At 42.5% G+C, this 27,755-nt stretch overlaps 1 protein-coding gene across 1 annotated transcript in view; it reads right to left on the bottom strand.

Moving 5' to 3' along the window:
* Nucleotides 1–27,755, bottom strand: part of PLCH1 (phospholipase C eta 1) — a 451,824-nt gene that overhangs the window by 150,349 nt on the left and 273,720 nt on the right. The window contains exon 5 of the mRNA XM_069727462.1: nt 8,614–8,743. Coding sequence (XP_069583563.1) covers nt 8,614–8,743 — 130 coding nt within the window. The remainder of the gene's footprint in view (nt 1–8,613; nt 8,744–27,755) is intronic.

The following is a 27,755-nucleotide window of genomic DNA, read 5'->3' as shown; positions in this document are numbered from 1 at the left end:
TCACCGCCCCTATGACTGTCTTATTGACCTCTTGCCTGGTGCTGAGCCTCACCGGGGTCGAGTCTATCCGTTATCTCTCCCGGAGACGGAGGCAATGTCTCAGTACATCCAAGAGAATCTGGCAAGAGGATTCATTAGGAAGTCAGTGTCACTGGCAGGGGCTGGGTTCTTCTTCGTACAGAAGAAGACTGGAGACTTACGTCCATGCATAGACTACAGGGGTCTTAACGCCATCACCGTTAAGAACAAGTACCCATTACGCCTGATATCTGAGCTGTTTGATAGGCTACGGGGAGCGAGGGTATTTACGAAGTTAGATCTGCGGGGTGCCTACAACCTGATTCGCATCCGTGAGGGGGATGAATGGAAGACGGCTTTTAACACCAGGGATGGGCACTATGAATATCTGGTGATGCCCTTTGGGCTCTGTAATGCCCCAGCCGTTTTCCAAGACTTTGTGAACGACATCTTCCGGGATATGCTCACCACCTCGGTCGTAGTCTATCTGGATGATATTCTCATCTTCTCTCCAGATATTGACTCCCATCGGAGAGTTGTTCGCAAAGTCTTCGACCTCTTACGGGCAAACTCCCTCTACGCCAAGTTGGAGAAGTGTGTGTTTGAGCAGGAGTCCTTGCCTTTCCTTGGTTATATCATCTCTGCCCAGGGTTTGGCTATGGATCCTGCCAAGCTACAGGCTGTAATGGACTGGCAGGAACCCCATTCTCAAAGCGGTGCAGCGCTTCATGGGGTTCATTAATTATTATCGCCAGTTCATCCCACACTTCTCAACTTTGGTAGCTCCCTTGGTTGCCCTCACCAAGAAGGGAGCAAATCCCAAGTTGTGGTCAGAGGAGGTCTCCAAAGCCTTTCTCTCGATCAAGTCACACTTCGCTAGCGCTCCCATCCTACATCGCCCCGATGTTGATAAGCCATTTATCTTGGAGGTGGATGCCTCATCCGTTGGTGCTGGAGCAGTCCTTTTCCAAAAGGATGCTCAAGGTCGGAAGCATCCTTGCTTCTTCTTCTCCAAGACCTTCACACCACCAGAGAGGAATTATTCCATTGGGGACAGGGAGTTGCTGGCCATGAAGTTGGCTTTTTCGGAGTGGAGACATCTCTTGGAGGGAGCTCGCTTTCCCTTCCAAGTCTTCACTGACCACAAGAACTTGGTGTATCTGCAAACGGCCCGTCTTACTTAGCAGCAGGTATTTTCCTGCACGGTGGATCCCGGGTTGCGAACGCACCAATTCCATCTAATAAACTATATATTTGGTGCGTTCCGCCAACCCTAACACTAAGTCTCTGAAATTGTAGCATTACATGAACAATTTGTACAAACCATTATCAGATTAATTGCACTTAATATTGTGGAGTGTATGTAGGAAATGTACTAATCATAATACCGATTATTATTACTATATTTATAAGGGTAGTCTGCATGTACTTTGTCTGACTGTCTGCTCTACACTGCAAACACTCACTGCAGAACAGACTGGCAATCAAAGTACGGAAGCATTTAATAAGCAGTGACTGTAACAGCTCTGTGCAGCACCCTGATGACTGGAAGCCAGCGGCTGCAGCGAGAATAAAATGTAATTTTCTACCTGCAGCTACTCTGCTCCAATCCGTTCTGAAATCACTGTTTTCTAAGGCAGTGAAATCTGTCATCTTGACTTTTTCTACTATTATTTTATCATATATCTTTATTACTTGAGCAGTCCATATAACCGATTATAATCCTAGACAATTTCTAACAGCACTAAAAATAGAAAAGCTTCCAAGGGCAGGACTGAAAGAACCTTCTAATGCCCCACATTAGAAAAGGTCCGAATTGTATATGCTTCAAGGCAAACTACATTATTTTCAATTTTTTTAAAGCCAAAATTAATAGCAAACTATTTGGTTTAGTACATACCAAGAAAAATAGTAAATGAGAGTAGCTCTGACAAGAAGATGTGTGCCAGTAAGACGTCTTGTGGCTGCTGTAGACTCTCCTTAGAGACGCGCTTGTGGCACTCGTGTCATCATTGTGCATGCTTCAAGCATCTGCCTAAGAGGATTTATTCGGGATTTACCAAACATTCGACAGTGGTTTTCTAATATATGCTTCTTTTTATTTAAGTCTTGAGGAAAGGACAGTCATCAGACCGCCTTTCAGAAATGTAGTTTAACTGGAATAATCTATTTTTTTTTCGTTAAAGTTCGGCTTGGTGGTGCTGCCCTGTCTGACGACAGCATCTAGTGACACACAAGCTGATTTCAGCAATCTGTCACTTATGTGCAGTAACGTCAACACACAGCCAGCAAGGAGTCTGACGACACTCTGTCCCGAATCTCGAACCACTGATTGACAGCTTCTGCCCAACTACTCCGTGTAGGAATACGGAGAGAGCTGCCATTCAGCATCTAAAGGGCAGGGACTTGGCATATCAGGAATACATCAGACTATTTGCCCTCAAAGTAAACTCCTTTGCTAGTCACACACTGCAAATATACAAATGGAGGTTTTCAAAAGCTACAGTCATAAGATCTGTTAATGCTTTATGTTGCCATTGGAAAGTAATTCATGGAAAAGGTGACATAAATGCACCTTAATTGACTAACAATCCCATCATCATTTATTATATGTACCATCTGACTAACAGTAAAAGAGGTTTGCATCAGGGAATTCAGGTTTCTCTGGGTTTGTGTTATAAAGAAGCACTCGCATCAACATTTTTATCCTCTTAATATATTGCAGTCATCATATTATACAGCCCTGTGTACTTACAATTGCTCATTTTGCCATTCTACCCAGCTAATTCTTCTCTTTTCCATAGGTCATTTAAAAATGACTAGCTGACTCCTTCTAAGCTGTATGTAGAAGCAGGAAGTCATTCACTACATGAGTCATCACTGTAAAGTCCCTGGCAGAGGGGAGGAGCGAAGCAGCTGGGTCAGGAGTTGAAGAGGGGAATGTTTCATGCATGGAAAAGAGACTTTCTGCTTCTGCATAGTGCTTAGAAGGATTCGGCTAAATGAAGGATGTCATTCAAAAGTACACCCTGTTCTGCAAAAAAAAATAAAGCATTATACGAATATGTTGAATGAAAAATAAAAAAAGTTATGGCTCTTAGGCTATGTGCCCACAATTAGGAATAGCAGCATTTTGGACTCTGAAAATTTGCGCTGTGTTCTACATTAGAAGCACAGTGGATGGGATTTATAGAAATCTCATGCTCATTATGCTTCTTTATAATGCTGCGTACACCTACCTGCGGTGCAGGTTTACGAGCATGTCAATCGCTACGGTGGAGACGTTAGTCTCCACTGTGGATTTTGACCAACTGAATGTCATCACATGCAGGGAATCTGCATGTACTGACAAGCAAGTGCAGCAATTAGAATTCAGTATATGCTGGTAATCCACTTTCCAGGAAACTGTTCATGAAGGAATGCTCAGACCTGACACCCATAATGTGGAGGTGCACCATCTTGGGTGTCAGGTCCGAGCATTCCTACATGAACAGATTCCTGGAAAGTGGATTGGTCATCATGGGCCAGTTGAATGGCCACCAAGGTCTCCCAATCTGACCCCCTTAGACTTTATCTTTGGGGTCATCTGAAGGCAATTGTCTATGCTGTGAAGATACGAGATGTGCAGCATCTGAAACAACGGATACTGGAAGCCTGTGCTACCATTTCTTCTGCGGTGTTGCCATCAGTGTGTTAAGAGTGGGAGAAGAGGGTTGCATTGACAATTCAACACAATGGGCAGCACTTTGAACACATTTTATAAGCGGGCATAAACTTGTAAAAAACTCATGAAAGAATAAAGTTACGTTAAAACCAAGCACACCATTGTTTTCCTCAATTCTCAATAAGTTTGATGTGTCACATGACCCTCTTCCCATTGAAAAAAATAAAGTTGGATCCAAAATGGCCATTATGGTCACCACCCAACTTGTAAAGTTTTCCCCCTCCCATATACTAATGTGCCACAAACAGGAAGTTGATATCACCAACCATTCCCATTTTATTTAGGTGTATCTATATAAATAGCCCACCCTGTAGAATAAATTAACAATTTACTCAAAAATATACCTATAAAGAGAAAAATCAGACAAACTGAACATTTTACAGTAGTCTCTTAATTTTTGCCAGAGCTGTATACATGATGGTTATATATATACAATGGTTAGCTATGCAAATACAGATAATGGTAAGACAAAAGATATAAACAGATGGATCATGTCAATTACTGGGTGATGTTTGATTATGTATGCGCTGGGCCGCAGGGGGCATGGGCTGCCATCTGGCCCCTAGGTCCTTCACAGCACATTACTCTATGTGGTCCTCACTGTTGAAGTGGACCACATATATAACAGAGCCCACACAGCCTTACAGTAGCCTTTGTCCCCTTTGGGTCACTTATCTTCTCCCCTTGCCGCTACAGCTAAAAACACCAAAACCTACGATGGGTCATAATTCTTTAATAGACGGTCCTAGAGAGGCGGTTTTGGTGCCATCAGATCCGGCAAGCCCCCGTTAAGACCAAACACAGCTGTGCCATCTGGTTTCTACTAGCTGTTCTATGTATCTCCATACCCCTGGGTGCTAGAACGGGTCAAGACCCAGGCGGACATTTGCCATGTTCTGGGGATCACGGAAATAGACACAATGCACGGCTAGGACATACACAGTCATGGCCAAAATTTTTGAGAATGACACCAAAATTATATTTTCACATGATCTGCTGCCCTCTGGTTTTTATTCGTGTTTGTCTAATGTTTATATCACATACAGAAATATAATTGCAATCATATTATGAGTACCAATAGGTTATATTCACAGTTAGAATGAGTTAATGCAGCAAGTCAATATTTGCAGTGTTGACCCTTCTTCTTCAAGACCTCTGCAATTCTCCCTGGCATGCACTCAAATCAACTTCTGGACCAAATCCTTACTGATAGCAGTCCATTCTTGCATAATCAATGCTTGCATTTTGCCAGAATTTGTTGGTTTTTGTTTGTCCACCTGTCTCTTAATGATTGACCACAAGTTCTCAATGGGATTAAGATCTGGGGAGTTTCCAGGCCATGGACCCAAAATCTCTATGTTTTGTTCCATGAGCCATTTAGTTATCACCTTTGCTTTATGGCAAGGTGCTTCATCATGCTGGAAAAGGCATTGTTGGGCGCCAAACTGCTCTTGGACGGTTGGGAGAAGTTGCTCTTGGAGGACATTCTAGTACCATTCTTTATTCATGGCTGTGTTTTTAGGCAAGACTGTGAGTGAGCTGATTCCCTTGGCTGAGAAGCAACCCCACACATGAATGGTTTCAGGATGCCTTACAGTTGGCATGAGACAAGACTGGTGGTAGCGCTCACCTCTTCTTCTCCGAATAAGCTGTTTTCCAGATGTCCCAAACAATCGAAAAGGGGATTCATCAGAGAAAATGACTTTGCCCGAGTCCTCCGCAGTCCACTCCCTGTACCTTTTGCAGAATATCAGTCGGTCACTGATGTTTTTTCTGGAGAGAAGTGGCTTCTTTGCTGCCCTCCTTGAAACCAGGCCTTGCTCAAAGAGTCTCCGCTTCACAGTGCGTGCAGAAGCACTCACACCAGCCTGCTGCCATTCCTGAGCAAGCTCGTCACTGCTGGTAGTCCGATCCCGCAGCTGAAACAGTTTTAAGATACGGTCCTGGCGCTTGCTGGTCTTTCTTAGGCGCCCTGGAGCCTTTTTGACAACAATGGAAGCTCTCTCCTTGAAGTTATTGATGATGCGATAGATTGTTGACTGAGGTGCAATCTTTGTAGCTGCGATACTCTTCCCTGTTAGGCCATTTTTGTGCATTGCAATGATGGCTGCACGTGTTTCTTTAGAGATAACCATGGTTAACTGAAGAGAAACAATGATACCAAGCATCAGCCTCCTTTTAAAGTGTCCAGTGATGTAATTCTTACTTAATCATGACTGATTGATCGCCAGCCCTGTCCTGATCAACACCCACACCTGTGTTAATGGATCAATCACTAAAACGATGTTAGCTGCTCCTTTTAAGGCAGGACTGCAATAAGGTTGAAATGTGTTTTGGGGGTTAAAGTTCATTTTCTGGGCAAATATGGACTTTGCAAGTACAGTAATTGCTGTTAAGCTGATCACTCTGACATTCAGGAGTATATGCATATTGCCATTAGAAAAAATGAAGCAGTAGACTTTGGAAAAATTTATATTTGTCTCATTCTCAAAACTTTTGGCCATGACTGTACAGTATCTCATTTTGGAATTATGCTTCTCTAATGTTATAGAAGGTGTCTGCAGCTTCAGCAGGACTCTATATTGCAAGCACACCTTTGTCTTGCCCGGAGCTGGTCATGGTATGAGATCTGTCACTCACAGCCTTTGAGGCTTGGCCCCCTGCTGAGCTAGGTGACAGCTTTCTCAAACAGCTGCACACTGAAAAGGGTTTTATAATCCCATGCCAGATATAATTTCATTTCAATCATGTGTATCCTAGCTTCAATATTCTTCACAGTTTCTAACACTATGAATTCGGTCAAAATGTAAAGATTTTAAAATATTCTCCTCCTTGATAAGAACCATAAAATGTATCACCAAATGAAAAAGCCCATATCTCTGGAACCTTAAGGTGAATTTCAGAAATACAAAAAGATGAAAGATCATGGGAGTAGTGGGAATATAAGAAGTGACAAGTCCTCTTAAGTTTATTTTTACTCTATAAGTTTTCTGCAGCAAAACACAAAAAACTCTCATCCACACTACAATGAATACAGATGTTACATTTAGAGTTTAGAATTGTTTGTTGTAAATACTTGTATCTCTTTTAGAGGTTTTGGAGACAGTGACTGTGATTGTTATATCAAAATGACATGTCTTGTTGCTTTTCACATTGCTGAAAAAATTTCCTTGGCATCTGGCTTATCCCTTGAGGTGAGGCCGCTGGTGCATAATAGCAATGCAATGTTGGTCGGATAGGCGCTCTATGTGACAGTCTGTAGATGAAATGGATTATGTTTGCTCAAGAAGTAGATGCAGCAAAATGCATAAATATCAAGAATAGACAACCCTGTCAATGAAAAACATCTATTCTCTGTATCAATGGACACGGAAGATATTTCTATAAATGATATGTAGACGTTTGGCATATCAAATGAGTGTGAGTGAGGAAGAAATGTTAAGACAGATAATTTCTCACTACTAACTTGTCTGCTCCTTCCAGGTCCGAAATAAGAGTAACTTCAATATCACTGGGGTACGCAATATTAGTTGACGTAAAGGGAACCTGTTGCCTGTTTTGGCAGCTATAAGATATGGCCGCTGCCTTTAAGGGATTACCTACAGCATTCAATAATGCTGTAGCTAAGCCCCCGGTCCGACCTGTAAGTGAAGAAAAATAATTTTTATTATACTCACCCGGTGGTGGTCCGGTCCGATGGGTGTCGCTCTTCTTGGTCCGATACCTCCCATCTTCTTGCAACGATGCCCTACTGCTTGCGTCATGGTTCCCCATACTCGCGCTCCTGCGAAGGCGTACTTATTTGCCCTGTTGAGGACAGAGCAAAGTACTGCAGTGCGCAGGCGCTGGGCCTCTCTGACCTTTCCCTGCGCCTGCGCACTGCAGTACTTTGCTCTGCCCTCAACAGGGCTGATAAGTACGCCTGCGCAGGAATGCAGTGCCGGGGAGCCATGACATAAGCAGGAGGACGGCATCGCAAGAAGATGGGAGGAGCCGGAACCAGACCTGCGACACCCATCGGACCGGACCGCACTGCTGCTCCCTCCCTAACAGGAACTTTTGCAGTGACTGAGGAGTCAAACAGAGGGGGATGACTCCAGCAGGAACAAGAGACTTCCTGCTTCTGCATAGAATACAGAAAAGAGATTAATTAACTGGGTAGAAGGCAAAATGAGCAACTGTAAGCACACAGTGCTGTATAATACATGTAGGGAGGTGGACAAGAGAGAAGAATACACTTGAAGTTAATGCCTCAAGGGGTTAATGGTGTTGCAGCACCTGTGGCCTTTCAGAAAAGGTGTGTATATACTGACAGACCATGTGACACTTAGATTGCACACAGGTGGACTTCCTCTCACTAACCATCTGACTTAGGCCGGTAATATTGTAGATCACGCCTACTGGCAATCCATTACAACTACTGTATGTAAAGTAGTTCCACGCAGCCATCTACAACTGCCAACATTGTGCCTTAACAGACCAAATTATGGTTTACTATAGAGGAATACATTATCTAAACTGCCCAAATATTTTTCCCTTATGATAACTACTACAGCTGTAATCTTGAACCCATTATGGAGAATAACAATGTTTTCTATTGCTACAATGGGAACAATTCGTCTGGTAAACAATATTTCTAAAGTGACAAAATAACCTAGACAAGAATGCTCATAAACGACATTGTTATACCAGCCAAAAAATGCACATAATACTAAAATGGCACTAAAAGATCCATGTTCTTTATAGTGATCCAAAAGTGGACAAAAATGAATAAACCGCAATGGAAAGTACGGTACCTTTTTTATGTAAGGAATCATTGATCTGAGCACAAAGGTGTTGTGTTAGGGCAATACGTGCAAGCAGAAACCAACCTGGAACATCTGCCGGACTTTCCTGCGAGGTAAATTCACATTAAGCTTATGCATGAGCTGGTAGATTTCTTCTATATTCAGCAATCCATCTCCATTCTTGTCGGCTTCTTCAAATGTCTGTTTTACCCATGTATGAATCCATTAAGGAAGTGATAAAAGCAAGAAATAAGACCTGAATATGACAAGAACACACCCTACGGCAATAATTGCACACATGCTCATGTCCTACAATAAGATTCTCTGAGAATTCTCAGGTCTCTGGCACTTCAGACCCATAAAGTATGCACATATATTCAAGAGATGTTCGAGTACTGTAAGAATAGTTTTGGTTTTCGAATGGAATAAAGGGTAATTCCCATCTCCAAGATCCTATTACAAAATATTTTAAGTGTAATAATAATAATAATAATAGCAAATACCTCCAAATAGAAATGTAGTTCAGTTCTTCTGATTTCCTATGTCCTTTAACCATGTGCAGGGCATTGCAGTAGCTTAGGTATTCTTGGTTATGACCACACATATAGAGCCAGTTAGTTATTAATAGTCGTTATCATGGATATCTAAGCTACTGTGAAGGAGAGAATGGCTAGTGAAATCAATTATTAACATTACATAAGCTAGTAATATATGTGGCAATATGGCGTCTACATCCTGGAACTATGCCCTGGAATCCTTGGAATATGAGGTGGATACACTGAAGACCATATATGCAATAGACCTAGCAGGGACCTAACACAGGCTGATACAATGGCTGCTGAAAAGTTGTGCAACACGATCTTTTGTTTATACTAATAAAGTTCAGTTCTGTGCCAGCTCTTGCCAAGAAAGGAGTGCACATCTGACCCGGCATCCAATGTCTTTCTTCTATGCATGCACTTAGCTCATATTTATCAGGTCAGGGACAGGCAATCACTAAGATCTCACCTTAAGAGATCACCCCAATACTACTGCAATGCCCTGTACATTGGATAAGCAACATAGCGAATCAGAAGAACTATACTACATTTCTTATTGAAGTACAGTGCCTTGCGAAAGTATTCGGCCCCCTGGAACTTTTCAACCTTTTCCCACATATCATGCTTCAAACATAAAGATACCAAATTTAATTTTTTGGTGTAGAATCAACAAGTGGAACACAATTGTGAAGTTGAACGAAATTTATTGGTTATTTTAAATTTTTGTGGAAATTCAAAAACTGAAAATTGGGGCATGCCATATTATTCGGCCCCTTTAACTTAATGCTTTGTTGCTCCACCTTTTGCTGCAATTACAACTGCAAGTCACTTGGGGTATGTCTCTATCAGTTTTGTACATTGAGAGACTGAAATTCTTGCCTATTCATCCTTGGCAAACAGCTCGTGCTCTGAGGTTTGATGGAGATTGTTTGTGAACAGCAGTTTTCAGCTCTTTCCACAGATTCTCGATTGGATTGAGGTCTGGACTTTGACTTGGCCATTCTAACACCTGGATATGTTTATTTGTGAACCATTCCATTGTAGATTTTGATTTATGTTTGGGATCATTGTCTTGCTGGAAGACAAATCTCAATCCCAGTCTCAGGTCTTTTGCAGACTCCAACAGGTTTTCTTCACGAATGGTCCGGTATTTGGCTCCATCCATCTTCTCATCAATTTTAACCATCTTCCCTGTCCCTGCTGAAGAAAAGCAGGCCCAAACCATGATGCTGCCACCACCATGTTTGACAGTGGGGATGGTGTGTTCAGGGTGATGAGCTGTGTTGCCTTTATTGGCACAGGAATACCCCTTTAACTCTAAGAAGTCTAAACTTACCCCCCAAAATTCTCAAGATTTTAGTAATAAAATTATAGAAGCTGAGGTGGTAAGGTTAAAACCAAATATACAGGCCTAAAATGTTCTTCTAATATATAACTGCCTAGAATACTACTTCCTGCAATTTGTGCCAACTTCCGTGGCTTTGTCCGGAGCTAATGTCCGGAGCTAATGTCCGGAGATTAATTGCCTAGAATACTACTTCCTGCAATTTGTGCCAACTTCCGTGGCTTTGTCCGGAGCTAATGTCCGGAGCTAATGTGCGGAGATAATGTCCGGAGCTAATGTCCGGAGCTAATGTCCGGAGATATGTGACGTCAACAGTGTCTGATTGGTTGCCGCCTGCTGCGAGCGACCAATCAGAAACGTGCCGTACTGTGACACACTCCGCCCGCCATTTTGGTGTGATTTTTGAATTTTTACCTCACAGCAAGTTTCTACTGCGTGGAGGCGGGCCCAGTGACGTTGCTCTTCAAGCTCCTGCCGAATTTCAAGTATATATGGATTCTAGACTCCCGATTCTTTAGAATCGGGCTGCCATCTAGTGTATAATAAACCTTTACAATACTCAAACTTGTAAGATTTTAATTCATCATCCGGGTATTCTCTGGTCACCAAATCTTGAGGTCGCATCTTCTTTATGAATGTGTTTTTCAGTTTTTCTGATTCATTTTTTTCTTCTCCTCTTATACGAGCCATAACTTTTTTTATGTTTTCGTAGGAGAGCTTATTGTTTTAGGGATTTGTATTTGTGAAGTACAACATTCATTACACCATATAATGTAATGTAATAGTGGAAAAAAAATTCCAAGTGGGCTGAGAGTGAAACAATGAACGATGTAAAAACAAACTTTGCTTTTAAGGTTTGGTTTTGCAATGTTCATTGTGGGGAAAAATTACCTGGAAATATTTTCCTTCAGGTCAGTATAATTTTGGTGATACCACACCTAAGAGGTTCATTTTATATATACAGTGGGGCAAAAAAGTATTTAGTCAGTCAGCAATAGTGCAAGTTCCACCACTTAAAAAGATGAGAGGCGTCTGTAATTTACATCATAGGTAGACCTCAACTATGGGAGACAAACTGAGAAAAAAAAAATCCAGAAAATCACATTGTCTGTTTTTTTAACATTTTATTTGCATATTATGGTGGAAAATAAGTAGTTGGTCAGAAACAAAATTTCATCTCAATACTTTGTAATATATCCTTTGTTGGCAATGACAGAGGTCAAACGTTTTCTGTAAGTCTTCACAAGGTTGCCACACACTGTTGTTGGTATGTTGGCCCATTCCTCCATGCAGATCTCCTCTAGAGCAGTGATGTTTTTGGCTTTTCACTTGGCAACACGGACTTTCAACTCCCTCCAAAGGTTTTCTATAGGGTTGAGATCTGGAGACTGGGTAGGCCACTCCAGGACCTTGAAATGCTTCTTACGAAGCCACTCCTTCGTTGCCCTGGCGGTGTGCTTTGGATCATTGTCATGTTGAAAGACCCAGCCACGTTTCATCTTCAATGCCCTTGCTGATGGAAGGAGGTTTGCACTCAAAATCTCACGATACATGGCCCCATTCATTCTTTCATGTACCCGGATCAGTCGTCCTGGCCCCTTTGCAGAGAAACAGCCCCAAAGCATGATGTTTCCACCACCATACTTTACAGTAGGTATGGTGTTTGATGGATGCAACTCAGTATTCTTTTTCCTCCAAACACGACAAGTTGTGTTTCTACCAAACAGTTCCAGTTTGTTTTCATCAGACCATAGGACATTCTCCCAAAACTCCTCTGGATCATCCAAATGCTCTCTAGCAAACTTCAGACGGGCCCGGACATGTACTGTCTTAAGCAGTGGGACACGTCTGGCACTGCAGGATCTGAGTCCATGGTGGCGTAGTGTGTTACTTATGGTAGGCCTTGTTACATTGGTCCCAGCTCTCTGCAGTTCATTCACTAGGTCCCCCCGCGTGGTTCTGGGATTTTTGCTCACCGTTCTTGTGATCATTCTGACCCCACGGGGTGGGATTTTGCGTGGAGCCCCAGATCGAGGGAGATTATCAGTGGTCTTGTATGTCTTCCATTTTCTAATTATTGCTCCCACTGTTGATTTCTTCACTCCAAGCTGGTTGGCTATTGCAGATTCAGTCTTCCCAGCCTGGTGCAGGGCTACAATTTTGTTTCTGGTGTCCTTTGACAGCTCTTTGGTCTTCACCATAGTGGAGTTTGGAGTCAGACTGTTTGAGGGTGTGCACAGGTGTCTTTTTATACTGATAACAAGTTTAAACATGTGCCATTACTACAGGTAATGAGTGGAGGAAAGAGGAGACTCTTAAAGAAGAAGTTACAGGTCTGTGAGAGCCAGAAATCTTGATTGTTTGTTTCTGACCAAATACTTATTTTCCACCATAATATGCAAAAAATGATAAAAAAAAACAGACAATGTGATTTTCTGGATTTTTTTTTCTCAGTTTGTCTCCCATAGTTGAGGTCTACCTATGATGTAAATTACAGACGCCTCTCATCTTTTTAAGTGGTGGAACTTGCACTATTGCTGACTGACTAAATACTTTTTTGCCCCACTGTACTTTAGTGGTTAAAAAAAGAAATCAGAATTTGTATAAAAAAAAATTGGTTTGTGATACCATTCTTTGAGACTCAAAACATCATTATTTTTCCAGCGATGGACTTGCGTGAGAGCTTGTTTTTCGAGCGCCGAGCTATAACTTTATGTTCGTGATGAAAATGGGAAAAATAATGAGGACAATAGGGTCTTATCTGGGTTTAAAATGAAAAGTAAAGCTAAGAATATGCTCACCTTCAAGGTTTGTGATAGCTGGAGAAATTGGTTGCTGCAGGTCCCCAGAAGGAGATAACACGTTCAACTGGAGAAAGTTGAGATAAACCCGCGCTGCAATTAATAAAGGATTACTGTGATTTTTTCAAACTGAGTGTTTTTGGTTTTACTATGTTCTTTTGTGCCTTCAAGTAATAAAGGATGCAGTGGAAAAATCGTGAAGTTATCAACGCGGTTTTTGTCTATTATCGATGCACACCTGCTTCTTCATCAGGACGAACCACAGCAATGTGCTTCAAAATGCGCTGTCAAATAAAAAACGCATTGATACCTTCACGGTTTTTCCACTGCATTCTTTACTATTGGAAGAGCTGGTTTATCTCCACTTTCTCCAGTTGCAAGAGCTACAGTTTTCTGAATACCAATTCGAGGTACCGTACATACAACATTTTGATAACGTTTTATTGCACTTTTTTTTTTTTACAAAGTGTGGAGACCAAAAGTGACAATTCTGGCATTTCAATCTTTTTTTTTGCATCTACTGTATAAGTTAAATAACTTCTGATATATCTGACTAAACCCCCTTCATGACGGAGCTCTTTTTCGTTTTTGCGTTTCTGTTTTTCGCTCCCATTCTTCCCAGATCCATAACTTTTTTGTATTTTTCTGTCAATATGGCCATGTGAGGGCTTGCTTTTTGTGGAACAAGTTGTACTTTTGAATGACACAATTGGTGTTAAAATATTGTGTACTCAAAAACAGGAAAAAAATTCCAAGTGCGGTGAAATTGCAAAAAAAAGTGCAATTCCTCAACAGTTTTTTTTTTTACCATGTTCATCAAATGCTAAAACTGACCTTCCACTATGATTCTCCTGGACATTACGACTTCATAGACACCAAACATGTGTAGGTTATTTTTTATTTAAGTGGTGAAAAAAATTCCAAAATTTGTTTAAAAAAAAACAATAAAAATCTGTAATTTTCCGAGACCCGTAACGTCTACATTTTTCATTATCTCGGGTTGGGTGAGGGCGCTTATTTTTTGCGTACTGAGCTGACCTTTTTCAGGATAACCTTTTGGTGCAGATATGATCTTTTGATCCCCCATTATTGCATTTTAATGAAATGTTGCAGCGACCAAAAAAAAACGAATTCTGGCATTTGACTTTTTCTCTTGTTACGCCGTTTAGCAATCGGGTCAATTTTTTTTTATATTGATAGATTGGGAGATTCTGAACGCGGCGATACCAAATAAGTGTCTGTTTGATTCTTTTTATTGTTTTATTTTGAACGGGGCGAAAGGGGGATAATTTGAACTTTATTTTTTTTTAATTCTTTTAATATTTTTTATAAACATTTTATTTTTATTTTTTTTACTTTTGCCATGCTTCAATAATCCGACTGGCTCGGCTACATAAAGGCAATCATCAGATCCTCTGTATGTATTAGAATTGCTGACTTACTATGAGCGCCTACCACAGGGCCAAGACTGCTGAATTGCCGGACCCCTCAGGCATGCTCCCCCAACCTGAGATGCTCGTGTCTATTGTGATTACGTGGTTTACTGGCCTCACCCATGGGACTCCTTATGTTAAATTCACCCTGTCTGTCCACCATCTAAGGAAGTTCCTGACCTCTGAAGAAACATGTACCTTCGCTTCTAAACGCTCTTTTAACAATCTCTGTGCAGATAGTATCTCCCATTGCAGCTGCCTGTTATGGAATTGGGCCCATGTGACCGCTGGGATGCAGGACGTTAATATTCCTAACAGGGACATACTTTTCCTCAGGGACATCTGTGGAAGTTCTATGGCTGCCGAGGTTAGGTTCAACACCTTCTCTACCTTGTTCTCTGGTAAGAAACAAGCCTGCAGCTCAGAGTTAAGTACTCTTAGGGTTTGCAGTCTTAATTTTTGAGTGTTCATCATCCAGACCAGCTCTTGTAAGACTAATGTAACCTCTTTCAACTGCGTAGCACAGTGGTCCTTCGATCTTCCTACTATTAGAAAGTCGTCCAGATAAGGAACAATGACTGTGTTCCAGATACGAAAGAATGCTGTCATCTCTGCTACCAATTTGGTGAACACTCTCAGGGCTATTGACAACCCAAATGAAAGAGCTCGTAACTGAAAATGTCTGACATCTCCTTGAATGTACAGGGCCACCCTAAGGTATTTCTGATGGTCTGGATAGATGTGAAAGTACCACCATAAAACAATTGTGATGAAAAAGCTTTATGGCTATATTCAAAGACTCCACCTTGAAAGTGTGATTTTTTATTAAGCGATTGAGACCTCTGAGATTTATGATGGTCCTGAATGATAAAGAAGCCAGATGGCTCAAAAAGAGTGAGGAATAAGATCCCCTTCCTTTTTGTTTGCCCAAAACTTTGTGTAGAACCTGTTTGTCTACTAGGCCCATAATTTCTGTCTCTAAGGCAAGTTGTTCTCCTGCTGACCTCCCGATGGGGGTTATTACAAATGAATGACACGGCAGATGGTAAAACTCTATTTTCAGACCTTCCCTTACTATATTCAGGACCCAGGTGCTGGAGGAGATGTTCTCCCAGGCCTGAATAAAGAGGGAAAGCCTCCCCCCTACTACTGTGCTGGCATCATTGTGAGGACTCCTTGGATGTGTAGGAAGGACCACCGAACATGAATCCGGACTCCCTTTTACTTCTATCTTCCCACTTCCTTCTTTCCCAGGACGACGTTACCCTTCGAATTTCTTCCTCTGAAAGGAAGACCTTCTTGGCTCTGTTGAGAACCTGGGAAAGCCCTTCTTCCGTTAACCAGCTTTTTCCAGGAAGGCATCCAGCTTACTCCAGAACAAAAACTGGCCATCACAGGGTAAAGAACATGACTTGTTCTTCGACTGCAGATCTCCTGGACAGACCTTGAGCCAGAAGGCTGGTCTTGCCGCGTTCGATAGACCAGCAGACCTGGCTGTCAGTCTCACAGAGTCAATGGATGCATCTGCCAGGAATGCTGAGGCTCCGTGCAACAGAGGCATGTTTGACAAGAAACTATCTCTTGGCACCTTGGATTTAAGCTGTTGCTCCACAGCTGTTGTAGCCAAATCATTAGGGAACATGAGGTACAAGTTCCAGCGATTGCTGGTGTCAGACCTCCCGCTGCCTCTTCCCATGTATGTCTTAGATAAGTGTCCGCCTTCTTATCTAGTGGGTCCCTGAGTACCCCCGAGCCTTGCAAGGGAAGTGCTGACCTCTTTTAAGACCTAGACACAGCACCATAGATTCTAGGTACCTTGTCCCACAACTCTGTACCCTTTTCCTCAAAAGGATATCTCCTTTTCGAGGATGAGGGCAATGCACCAGATTTCTCAGTTCTCCCCCAATCTCTGCTAATGAGAGCCTGGATCTTAGCGTTGACCAGAAAGGTGCATTTCTTCTTTTTCTCTAATCCTCCAAGCATCACATCCTCAAGAGACTTGGCTGCTTTCTCCTCCTTTAGGACCATAGGTGTTGTAACTGCTTCAAGCAGCTTATCCGTGTCCTCCATGGGAAAGCAAGGTCTGCTTCCTGTGTCACTGTCTGAGGAGGAGGACGAGCACTCAGTATAGTATTGTCCTTGTGATGATTTTGGAGATGAGTCAGAGTTAACAGACACCTCTCTTAGTTTTGTTCTTCCCTTTTTTTTTTTTAAACAGGGTTTTAAGGGAGCCATCCACTTCGGATCTAATAACGGACTGAAGGCTTGCTGAAAAGTTAGGGGTCTCCTCCCTAATGGTTCTGTGGATGCAATTGGAGCAGAGGTCATTTTGCCATTCCACCGCTAGCGGTCTTTTGCATAGCTAACACTCCCTGTTCCTCTTATTAACGTTAGCATTCCTAGGCTTCTCTTAATGATTCAAACAAACAATAAGGGGCCTATTGACAAATGGTGACATTCACAGAGATCACTCACCACCCGCTGTAATTCAAGGGTACCGGATTCGGAGGCTATGGTGGGACGCATAACGTATCCTTTCTGGACACTGAGGAGCCTTGGGATGCCCTGCTTCTCTGGCTGGGATGGCTGCTGCTCCTACCACTCCAATGACTGCCTCCCTTGAGTCCACGCTGATGGTGAGTTGTTGACTGCTGAAGATTGCCTTGGTACATGTTCATCTGGAGCCTTTCACAGTCACCTGCTCGCCCTTAAGAAGGGCCACTCTACCACGCAGGGAGCCGGCACAGGGAGAGCAGCAGGGGGAGGCCGGTGGACCGCGCCAGGACAGCGCTGACTGTACCACCGGCACATACGCCAAGCCCCCGTGGACGGGGCTTCCAGTCACCTGAATGCCGGCACCACAGGTGCGCAGCCTGTTCCTCCGATGTCGGGACAGGCCTGGGACAATCCTTTTCTCTTCACCCATTACAGGTTACCGCCGATTTCAGCATGGGGATCCCATAAAGGACAGGAATCCAACTGAGTCGGGGGAGAGGTACTGCATTTTTATTTCAGTAGGTTCCGGTCCTGGCTGGGCGGATCCCTCTCTTAGGTGTCCTGTCATCGGTGAAGGGAGAAACTTGGTAAGTCTTCCTGAGCGGACTTGAAACTGATTGCTTGTTCTACATACAGCAACATTACAGCCTTAAAGTATGTAGGAATAGTAATGACCTCCTATGAACTAAAGCCATTAACAACTTGAGATGATATGGCTGCGATGGGGGCCCATCAACAGACCCCTGCCTTTTACACTGAAAGACTATCTTGAATGAGTGTTCCAACAATGCTCGTTTTGTAATAATGTTGCAGTGTACACCGGGTGTCTATCACCTGATGAACAAACAAAATGCTCGTTCATTGGGTGAAATAATTTTTATGCAGGCTTCAGTGTGCATCGTTTAGTGTGGCATGACTATTCTTAAGTGACCAATGACCGGCAGCCGCCGGTCTGTCTGCGTTAATACGGTATATAAAATCCAAATATCGGTAGGTCCAGGCACTCACGTACTGATGATGGGTGCCAAAGCCTCTTTGAATTCTATACATTGCATTTTCCTCGAGCAGCACTTCACATGGAGTGCTGATCTACCTTTTGGACTCTACGGTCCATGTTACTGGAATCTTATACTTACCTGCCCAACATATCAACTTCAAGAATTGACTGTTCACTTGCTGCTAAATAAATCCAATTTTTGATTGGTGCAATTATTAGAAACTTATTAGCGTTATTCATGCTGTCAGTGATTTTTCTGGCTTATAATATAAACCAAACAAAATCTACATTTTGGCTAGCTGTTTCTCCACTTTTCTGGAGTAATCTGCTTCTTTTTAGTGACTTTAACATCTACTCCTTAAACGCTATATACAGTGAGGAAAATTACCCTTTGATACACTGCAGATTTTGCAAGTTTTCCCACCTACAAAGAATAGAAAAGTCTGTAATTTTTATCGTAGGTACACTAACTGTGAGGGATAGAACCTAAAAATAAAAACCAGAAAATCGTATTATATGATTTTTAACTAATTACATTGCATTTTATTGCATGAAGTATTTGATGACCTACCAAGCAACAAGAATTCAGGCTCTCACCTACCTGGTTTTCTTTAAGAATCGTGCCTACTGTGCACTCATTACTTGCATTAATTGCACCTGTTTGAACTCGTTACCTGTATAAAAGGCACCTGTCCAGGCACTCAATCACACTTCAACCTATCCACCATGGCCAAGACCAAAGAGCTGCCTAAGGACACCTGAGACAAAATTGTAGACCTGCACAAGGCTGGTATGGGCTACAGGACAATAGACAAGCAGCTTGGTGAGAAGGCCACAAATGTTGGCACAATTATTTGAAGATGGAAGAAACACAAGGTGACAGTCAATCTTCCTCGGTCTGGGGCTTTATGCAAGATCTCCCCTCATGGGGAAAGGATGACTCTTTGAAAGGTCAGGAATCAGTCCAGAACTACATGGGAGGACCTGGTCAATGAGCGGAAGAGAGGTGGGCCCACAGTCTCAAACATTACCGTTAGTAACACACTACGCCATCATGGATTAAAATCCTTAGGACATGGAAGCTCACCCCAGCACATATCCAGGTCCATTTGAAGTTCACCATTAACCATCTGGATGATCCAGAGGAGGCATGGGAGAAGGTCATGTGGTCAGATAGAACATTTTGGTATCAACTCCACTCGCCATTTTTGGAGAAAGAAGAAAGATGAGTGCAACCCCAAGAAAAACGTCCCAACTGCGAAGCATGGTTGGTGAAACATCATACTTTGGGAGGCGCTTTTCTGCAATGGAGACAGGACGACTGTACATTATTGAAGAAAGAATGGATGGGGTCCTGTATCGTGAGATTTTGGCCAACAACCTCCTTTCTTCACTAAGAGCATTGAAGATAGTTAGTTGCTGGATCTTCCAGCATGACAATGACCCGAAACACAGCCAGGGCAACTGAGGAGTGGCTCCGTACGAAGAATTTCAAGGTCCTAGCCAGTCTCCAGACCTGAGCCCAATAGAAAATCTTTGGAGGAAGCTGAAACTCAAGGTTGCCCAGCGACAGTTCCGAAACCAGAAAGATCTGAAAAAGATCTGTACGGAGGAGTGGGTCAAAATCCCTGATGCAGTGTGTGCAAATGTGGTCAAGCACTACAGGAAACTTCTGACCTCTAATTGCAAAAAAAGGTTTCCATAAAAAATATTAAGTTATTTTTGTTTTGCATCAAATACATATTTCAATCAATAAAATGCAAATTAATTACCGTTTTTTTCGGATTATAAGGTGCACTTTTGTTCCCCCAAATTATGGGGGAAAGTGGGGGGTGCGTCTTATAATCCGAATCTGTGTGCTGTGCTGTAGAGGAGGGGGGGCGGCTCTGGGGTGGTGTCAGGGGGCTGGAGTGGGCTGACTGCAGGCTGCAGAGACAGCAGGAGGTCCTGTGCTCCGGCTCATTAGCCTCATGTAATATTCACTGCACCCGCTGTCCATTACCTTGGTGCTGAAGCCGTGCAGAGTTGATTCACAGGGGAGCAGCGAATATTACATGTGCCTGCATCTCCCCCCCTCCCATCATGGATATGGCCCCCTGTGCTGCTGGCAGGCACGTGATAAAATAACAAACACTTAACTCACCTTCCGATGATGGCTCCATGCTCACAGCTCCTCGGTTGCTCTTCCTGTGTCTGTCCCGATCATGTGATCGGCACAGCACAGTGATGACATCACTGTGTGCCCAGATCACATGATCCGATGCCTGGGACCAGGAAGCGCAACCGAGGAGCTGTGAGCATGGAGCCATCATCAGAAGGTGAGTTAAGTGTTTGTTATTTTACCATGTGTCTGCCAGCAGCACAGGGGGGCATGAGTCTGCCAGCAGCACAGGGGGGCATGAGTCTGCCAGCAGCACAGGGGGGACATGTGTCTGCCAGCAGCACAGGGGGGCATGTGCCTGCCAGCAGCACAGGGGGGGGCATGTGCCTGCCAGCAGCACAGGGGGGGCATGTGCCTGTCAGCAGCACGGGGGGGGGGCATGTGTCTGCCAGCAGCACGGGGGGGGGCATGTGTCTGCCAGCAGCACAGGGGGGGGGCATGTGTCTGCCAGCAGCACAGGGGGGGCATGTGTCTGCTAGCAACACTGCGGGGCATATAGTAATGGGGGGCTGTACTTGTCAGCAGCACAGGGGGGCATATTGTGACCAGGGGCATGTGTCCGCCAGCAGCACAGGGGGGCATACAGTGACCCAGGGGGGGCATGTACCTGACAGCAGCACAGGGGGGCATGTGCCAGCACAAGGATGGGAGTTATATAGATACCAGGATGAGGGACATATGATTTGACGGACACTGGCATTATAAGACAGACCCCCATTTAACATAAAAAATTATTTTTTTCTCTTTTTCTTCACCAAATTGGGGTGCGTCTCATAATCAGGTGTGTCTTATAAGGTGAAAAATATGGTATGTAAAAATCATACAATGTGATTTTGTAATTTTTTTTTTAGATTTTGCCTCTCACAGTTGAAGTGTAGCAGTGATAAAAATGACAGACCTCTCCATTGTTTGTTGGTGAGAAAACTTGCAAAATCAGCGTGTCAAATCTTTATTTTCCCCATTGTACATTTTGAGTTTTTGAGCTATCTTTTTTACATTTTTTTCTTGATTTTTCCTTGTCAACTTTGCTTATCCACATGTTTATGAAGATTCATGAAATGAAACATTTTTCAAATGTCGCAATTTTTTGGCACATCTGACTACAGTTTCTGCCTGGAATTATGCTTCTTTGGCAGTTTTCAATTTGGTATATTTTTAGAAAGAAGTACAACTTTTTAAAGATTTTTGGTTCTAAAAAGCTGTCAAAAAAGTGGTTAAAGACATTTTGGATTTTGAGCCAAATTCATGAACTGCGTGATCCATTTTGAAGAATTAGTCTCAAAAAACATCAGTGCATACAAGACAAAAAATAAAAAGTGACTGAAAAGTTGCAAATACTGCAAAAAGTGCCATCATATCTAAGAGCTTCTTCAAATGAGCAGAAAAATATTAGCACAATATTAAGGTATAACGCAAAAAATATCAGGAGCGAGCAATCTTCTCCAATCTGAACCTACCGTTGTCTCCACTATTGAATTTAAAATATTCTATGGTCTCCAGTAAAGCCTCATAAATGTTTAATTAACAAAGCCGCCTCCACTGAATTAATAGCATTTATGAGTCCACTGGGAGAATTCGAAAAGGCCTGGCATGCAAATTTCAGCAAACACTTTAATATACATTCCAATGGATTTTATCGGTGTCGAGTCTGTCGACCACAAGCGTCTTGTTCACTGCAGTTTATCTTTTTCCATTTTTGCATCTTAAAGGAAGTAAAAGGTGTCCCAGTAGAGAAACACGGTTCTGGGTTTCCAGGAGCATTTAGTGAGGCCATCTCTGTATGGTGGTAAGCAGTAGCTACCAATCTCTATGAAGGTAGAGAGAGCAGAATATCCCACAATGTTCAAAATCAGTGTAAGCAACAACAAGCTAAACATGAAAGCCTCCAGATTTAGAAAGTGATGCAATCTCCACCCCTCTGTGCGTCTGTCGTCCCAGTATTGCACTGTATCGGAACAATAGCAGCCGTCTTCCACCCCGGTCTCCCTCAGCCTATTCCTCTGTGGCTCTTGTCACCTTTCACTGCCAGCTGGAGCATCGATGGGCTCTGGTCCACACAGCAGCCTTCCAGCTGCTCCTGTTATTCTCACAGTGCTACAATACATGTGATTATTAATCTAGATTCATCATGACATTACTTTGAAAAAAATCTAATTATTTATCTATACATTATTTTTTTTTATTTATTACACTTTCCTTAGATAGCTTATATATTCTACATACATTATCATCGCTGTCCCCCTTGGGGGTCACAATCTAAATTCCCTATCTCTATATCTTTGGAATATGGTGGGAAATCCGGAGGAAATCCACGTAAACACGGGGAGAACATACACACACCTTGCAGATGTTGTCCTTGGTGGGATTTGAACCCAGGACCCCAGCGCCCCAAGGCTGCAGTGCTAATCACTGAGCCACCGTGCTGCAAGTTAATATATATTCATCATTATAAAAAATCTATGGTAATTATTTATCTGGTTACTAATGTGGCAACTGGTTGAGAAGACTAATGAAAAATCAAGCCTATGCTAAACAGGAAATTAAGAATGTAATAGCCCGACACTAAAGAATAATGACACGGTTTCAATGGTACTTCTCCCCTTAGTCAAGAAATCACCACTTCAGAAGCCCTTGAGTTGCGCTTGTATTAAATCCTATTTAACCATTTATAACAGCTTCCGGGGAAAACTTCTGATAATGGGACCACCATTACAATTCCCACTGGATCATCTTCACATAAAAACGTTCGCTCTTATCAAGTGACATCTTCTGCTCCAAGATCCCTTACTTGTTCCATTTACTATTAGGAACACTTCACCAGCTTGTCAAGTTACGTAAAAGACAAAAAAAAGGATGAAGTGACTGTAATAGTTTGGCAAAATATTACAATCTGCAGATATTTTTTTATTTTTTATTTATTTTTAAGAACAGGGCACTCCTTATTCTCCAGACACATGAAGAACGCGTTTGTGGTTTTAATAAATTTTAATTGTTCTTGTTCATTTTTGGTGAACATTTGGGTCTTCAGTATTTGGGAGCGCCCAGCACCTGGACTTTACACCCCGAATTGCCGTTTGCTGAAATCTCTTTTGGAGGATATCCCAATATCACACCAGGTCGGCTGCACCTTCCCTTAATTTCCAGATGCATGTATATGGAGTTGTGCAACAGAGCCAGGCGAGAGGTTTCTGTCCTATTACCATACTGATCTCCAACATACTGCACTCAGAAAGCACCACCTTTTCTCCCCTTCCCATAGGGATAATGCATAAGATGATTTTTTTTTTCTAAGTTTTTTTTCTAAGGTGCTTTACTAGCCATTTCAATCTTAAAGGAAGTCTGTCACCTGCAAAACACATATACAACTACTTAAACAGTTACATAGGGGACTTCTATAAAAATCAATGTCTCCTTGCCAATGTCTCCTTGCACTGTTGCATCCCTTAAATTTGCATTCCGAACACTTTCCTTGATTGACAGCGCTTGCTGCCCAGGGAGAGCAATGTCTGAACTCGATTTGCAGCACACTGGCCCTGAAGGAGCCCAGCTCTACCCACACAGTGTCAGCTCTAGGCATGCCAATCATGACAGTGTGCTCTCATGCCTGGATGATGATGGCTGCTGCCGCCAGATACAGTTCTGCAGACAGGAGCTGAGCATGAAAGCGTGCCTGCACCCGAATCGTGTGAGCGCTGCCGGGCTCTTTCTCAGTCAGTACCCCGCAGATTGAGTTCAGGCAGAACTTGATTTAGGCAAGTGAGCACAGTCAGTCAAGATTAAGGAAAGTACTCAGAAAGCATATTGAGGGGATGTAATGGTGCACTGACTCCTTGACCATGTCAACAGCGCAACAAAGCTCCCTCGCTGGCAAGTGAAATGAAAGTCATTTTCTCTGTCGATAAACCAATAAAATCTCTACTGCTTGTTTAATTATTTTAAGGGTTAAGTGCTCTATAATATACAGTGGCATGCAAAAGTATTCACCCCCTTGACTTTTTACCCCCGAGGAAGCTCACACGAAACGCGCGTAGGGGCTGCTGTTTTTCCTGCACCTCCTCATACAGGGCATAATGGGTGAGATAAGGTTTGACTATGTGTGCCTCATCTTCTTACAATTATGTCATATAGCATTTTGGTATATTGTATTTCTACAATGATTGCTATTCACATGACATTGAGGAGCTTTTATTGTAGACATATTGTGTTTCTTTACATGATATTTTAGGATCTATGTACCTTGAAGATCTTGCTTGTACCTATTTGAATCTGCACTTGCCACTTTCTGGGAAGCACCATTATGTTGTCTCCTCATTTTGGCATCTACTGGTCTCGGTCCCCATACCGGCTACTATTTTGTGAGGTTGCAATTTTCTGACACTGTGTGCCATCGCTTTTAACTCTCCTTTTTCATACATATTGTTTATGCCAGATATTTGTTGGTGCTATCTTTAGTAATAAAAAAAAAAATTTGTTATTTGCACTATGTTGGACTTTTTGCCTCAGTCTCTTATAGGATACAGATTTTTAGGGAGAGTGTCCATTAAATATGTTTTCCATGGTTATTTACTGACGTATAGTTATGAGATTTTTTTCTCTCGCTATATTACGTTTTTAGTTTGAACGATATTGATCGTATGTTCTTTACATGAACTGATCCAAAACCTCAAAAAAACAAACACAAACAGTGAAATTCCAGGTTGTGAGGTAACAAAACATGAAAAATGCCAAAGGGAGAGAATACGTTCGCAAGCCACTGTAAGTGTTTAAGTAGTTTGATATAGGTTACAGATTCCCGCTCAGCAACTGGGGTAGGAAGCATAGGTATGAAGCCGTGGGCAACTGTGCTCCAAACAATTCTGTAGAATGTGCAGAAAAAGAAGAGTGAAAGAGAATACATTTTTCTACACCTTTACGCACTGCGGTCATTATGGAGACAAGTGATCTCCTATTTTAGATAACACTGAACTTCTTCCTAGCAGCTGGGCCCTCACTGTCCCAATACTATTATATATATATATATATACAGTTAGGGCCAGAAATATTTGGACAGTGACACAAGTTTTGTTATTTTAGCTGTTTACAAAAACAAGTTCAGAAATACAATTATATACAGTGGGGCAAAAAAGTATTTAGTCAGTCAGCAATAGTGCAAGTTCCACCACTTAAAAAGATGAGAGGCGTCTGTAATTTACATCATAGGTAGACCTCAACTATGGGAGACAAACTGAGAAAAAAAAAATCCAGAAAATCACATTGTCTGTTTTTTTAACATTTTATTTGCATATTATGGTGGAAAATAAGTATTTGGTCAGAAACAAACAATCAAGATTTCTGGCTCTCACAGACCTGTAACTTCTTCTTTAAGAGTCTCCTCTTTCCTCCACTCATTACCTGTAGTAATGGCACCTGTTTAAACTTGTTATCAGAATAAAACGACACCTGTGCACACCCTCAAACAGTCTGACTCCAAACTCCACTATGGTGAAGACCAAAGAGCTGTCAAAGGACACCAGAAACAAAATTGTAGCCCTGCACCAGGCTGGGAAGACTGAATCTGCAATAGCCAACCAGCTTGGAGTGAAGAAATCAACAGTGGGAGCAATAATTAGAAAATGGAAGACATACAAGACCACTGATAATCTCCCTCGATCTGGGGCTCCACGCAAAATCCCACCCCGTGGGGTCAGAATGATCACAAGAACGGTGAGAAAAAATCCCAGAACCACGCGGGGGGACCTAGTGAATGAACTGCAGAGAGCTGGGACCAATGTAACAAGGCCTACCATAAGTAACACACTACGCCACCATGGACCCAGATCCTGCAGTGCCAGACGTGTCCCACTGCTTAAGCCAGTACATGTCCGGGCCCGTCTGAAGTTTGCTAGAGAGCATTTGGATGATCCAGAGGAGTTTTGGGAGAATGTCCTATGGTCTGATGAAACCAAACTGGAACTGTTTGGTAGAAACACAACTTGTCGTGTTTGGAGGAAAAAGAATACTGAGTTGCATCCATCAAACACCATACCTACTGTAAAGCATGGTGGTGGAAACATCATGCTTTGGGGCTGTTTCTCTGCAAAGGGGCCAGGACGACTGATCCGGGTACATGAAAGAATGAATGGGGCCATGTATCGTGAGATTTTGAGTGCAAACCTCCTTCCATCAGCAAGGGCATTGAAGATGAAACGTGGCTGGGTCTTTCAACATGACAATGATCCAAAGCACACCACCAGGGCAACGAAGGAGTGGCTTCGTAAGAAGCATTTCAAGGTCCTGGAGTGGCCTAGCCAGTCTCCAGATCTCAACCCTATAGAAAACCTTTGGAGGGAGTTGAAAGTCCGTGTTGCCAAGCGAAAAGCCAAAAACATCACTGCTCTAGAGGAGATCTGCATGGAGGAATGGGCCAACATACCAACAACAGTGTGTGGCAACCTTGTGAAGACTTACAGAAAACGTTTGACCTCTGTCATTGCCAACAAAGGATATATTACAAAGTATTGAGATGAAATTTTGTTTCTGACCAAATACTTATTTTCCACCATAATATGCAAATAAAATGTTAAAAAAACAGACAATGTGATTTTCTGGATTTTTTTTTCTCAGTTTGTCTCCCATAGTTGAGGTCTACCTATGATGTAAATTACAGACGCCTCTCATCTTTTTAAGTGGTGGAACTTGCACTATTGCTGACTGACTAAATACTTTTTTGCCCCACTGTATATAATATGGGCTGAAAGTGCACACTCCCAGCTGCAATATGATAGTTTCCACATCCAAATCGGAGAAAGGGTATAGGAATCATAGCTCTGTAATGCATAGCGTCCTCTTTTTCAAGGGACCAAAAGTAATTGGACAATGGACTCTAAGGGCTGCAATTAACTCTGAAGGCGTCTCCCTCGTTAACCTGTAATCAATGAAGTAGTTAAAAGGTCAGGGGTGGATTCCAGGTGTGTGGTTTTGCATTTGGAAGCTGTTGCTGTGAGCAGACAACATGTGGTCAAAGGAACTCTCAATTGAGGTGAAGCAGAACATCCTGAGGCTGAAAAAAAAGAAAAAATCCATCAGAGAGATAGCAGACATGCTTGGAGTAGCAAAATCAACAGTTGGGTACATTCTGAGAAAAAAGGAATTGACTGTGAGCTTGGGAACTCAAAAAGGCCTGGGCGTCCACGGATGACAACAGTGGTGGATGATCGCCGCATACTTAATTTGGTGAAGAAGAACCCGTTCACAACATCAACTGAAGTCCAGAACACTCTCAGTGAAGTAGGTGTATCTGTCTCTAAGTCAACAGTAAAGAGAAGACTCCATGACAGTAAATACAAAGGGTTCACATCTAGATGCAAACCATTCATCAATACCAAAAATAGACAGGCCAGAGTTAAATTTGCAGAAAAACACCTCATGAAGCCAGCTCAGTTCTGGAAAAGTATTCTATGGACAGATGAGACAAA

This window comes from Ranitomeya imitator, chromosome 5, assembly GCF_032444005.1.
Source record: "Ranitomeya imitator isolate aRanImi1 chromosome 5, aRanImi1.pri, whole genome shotgun sequence".
In the NCBI taxonomy this organism is placed as follows: domain Eukaryota; kingdom Metazoa; phylum Chordata; class Amphibia; order Anura; family Dendrobatidae; genus Ranitomeya; species Ranitomeya imitator.
Note: the sequence above shows the minus strand (reverse complement) of the source record. Positions and strands in the feature narration are given on the sequence as shown.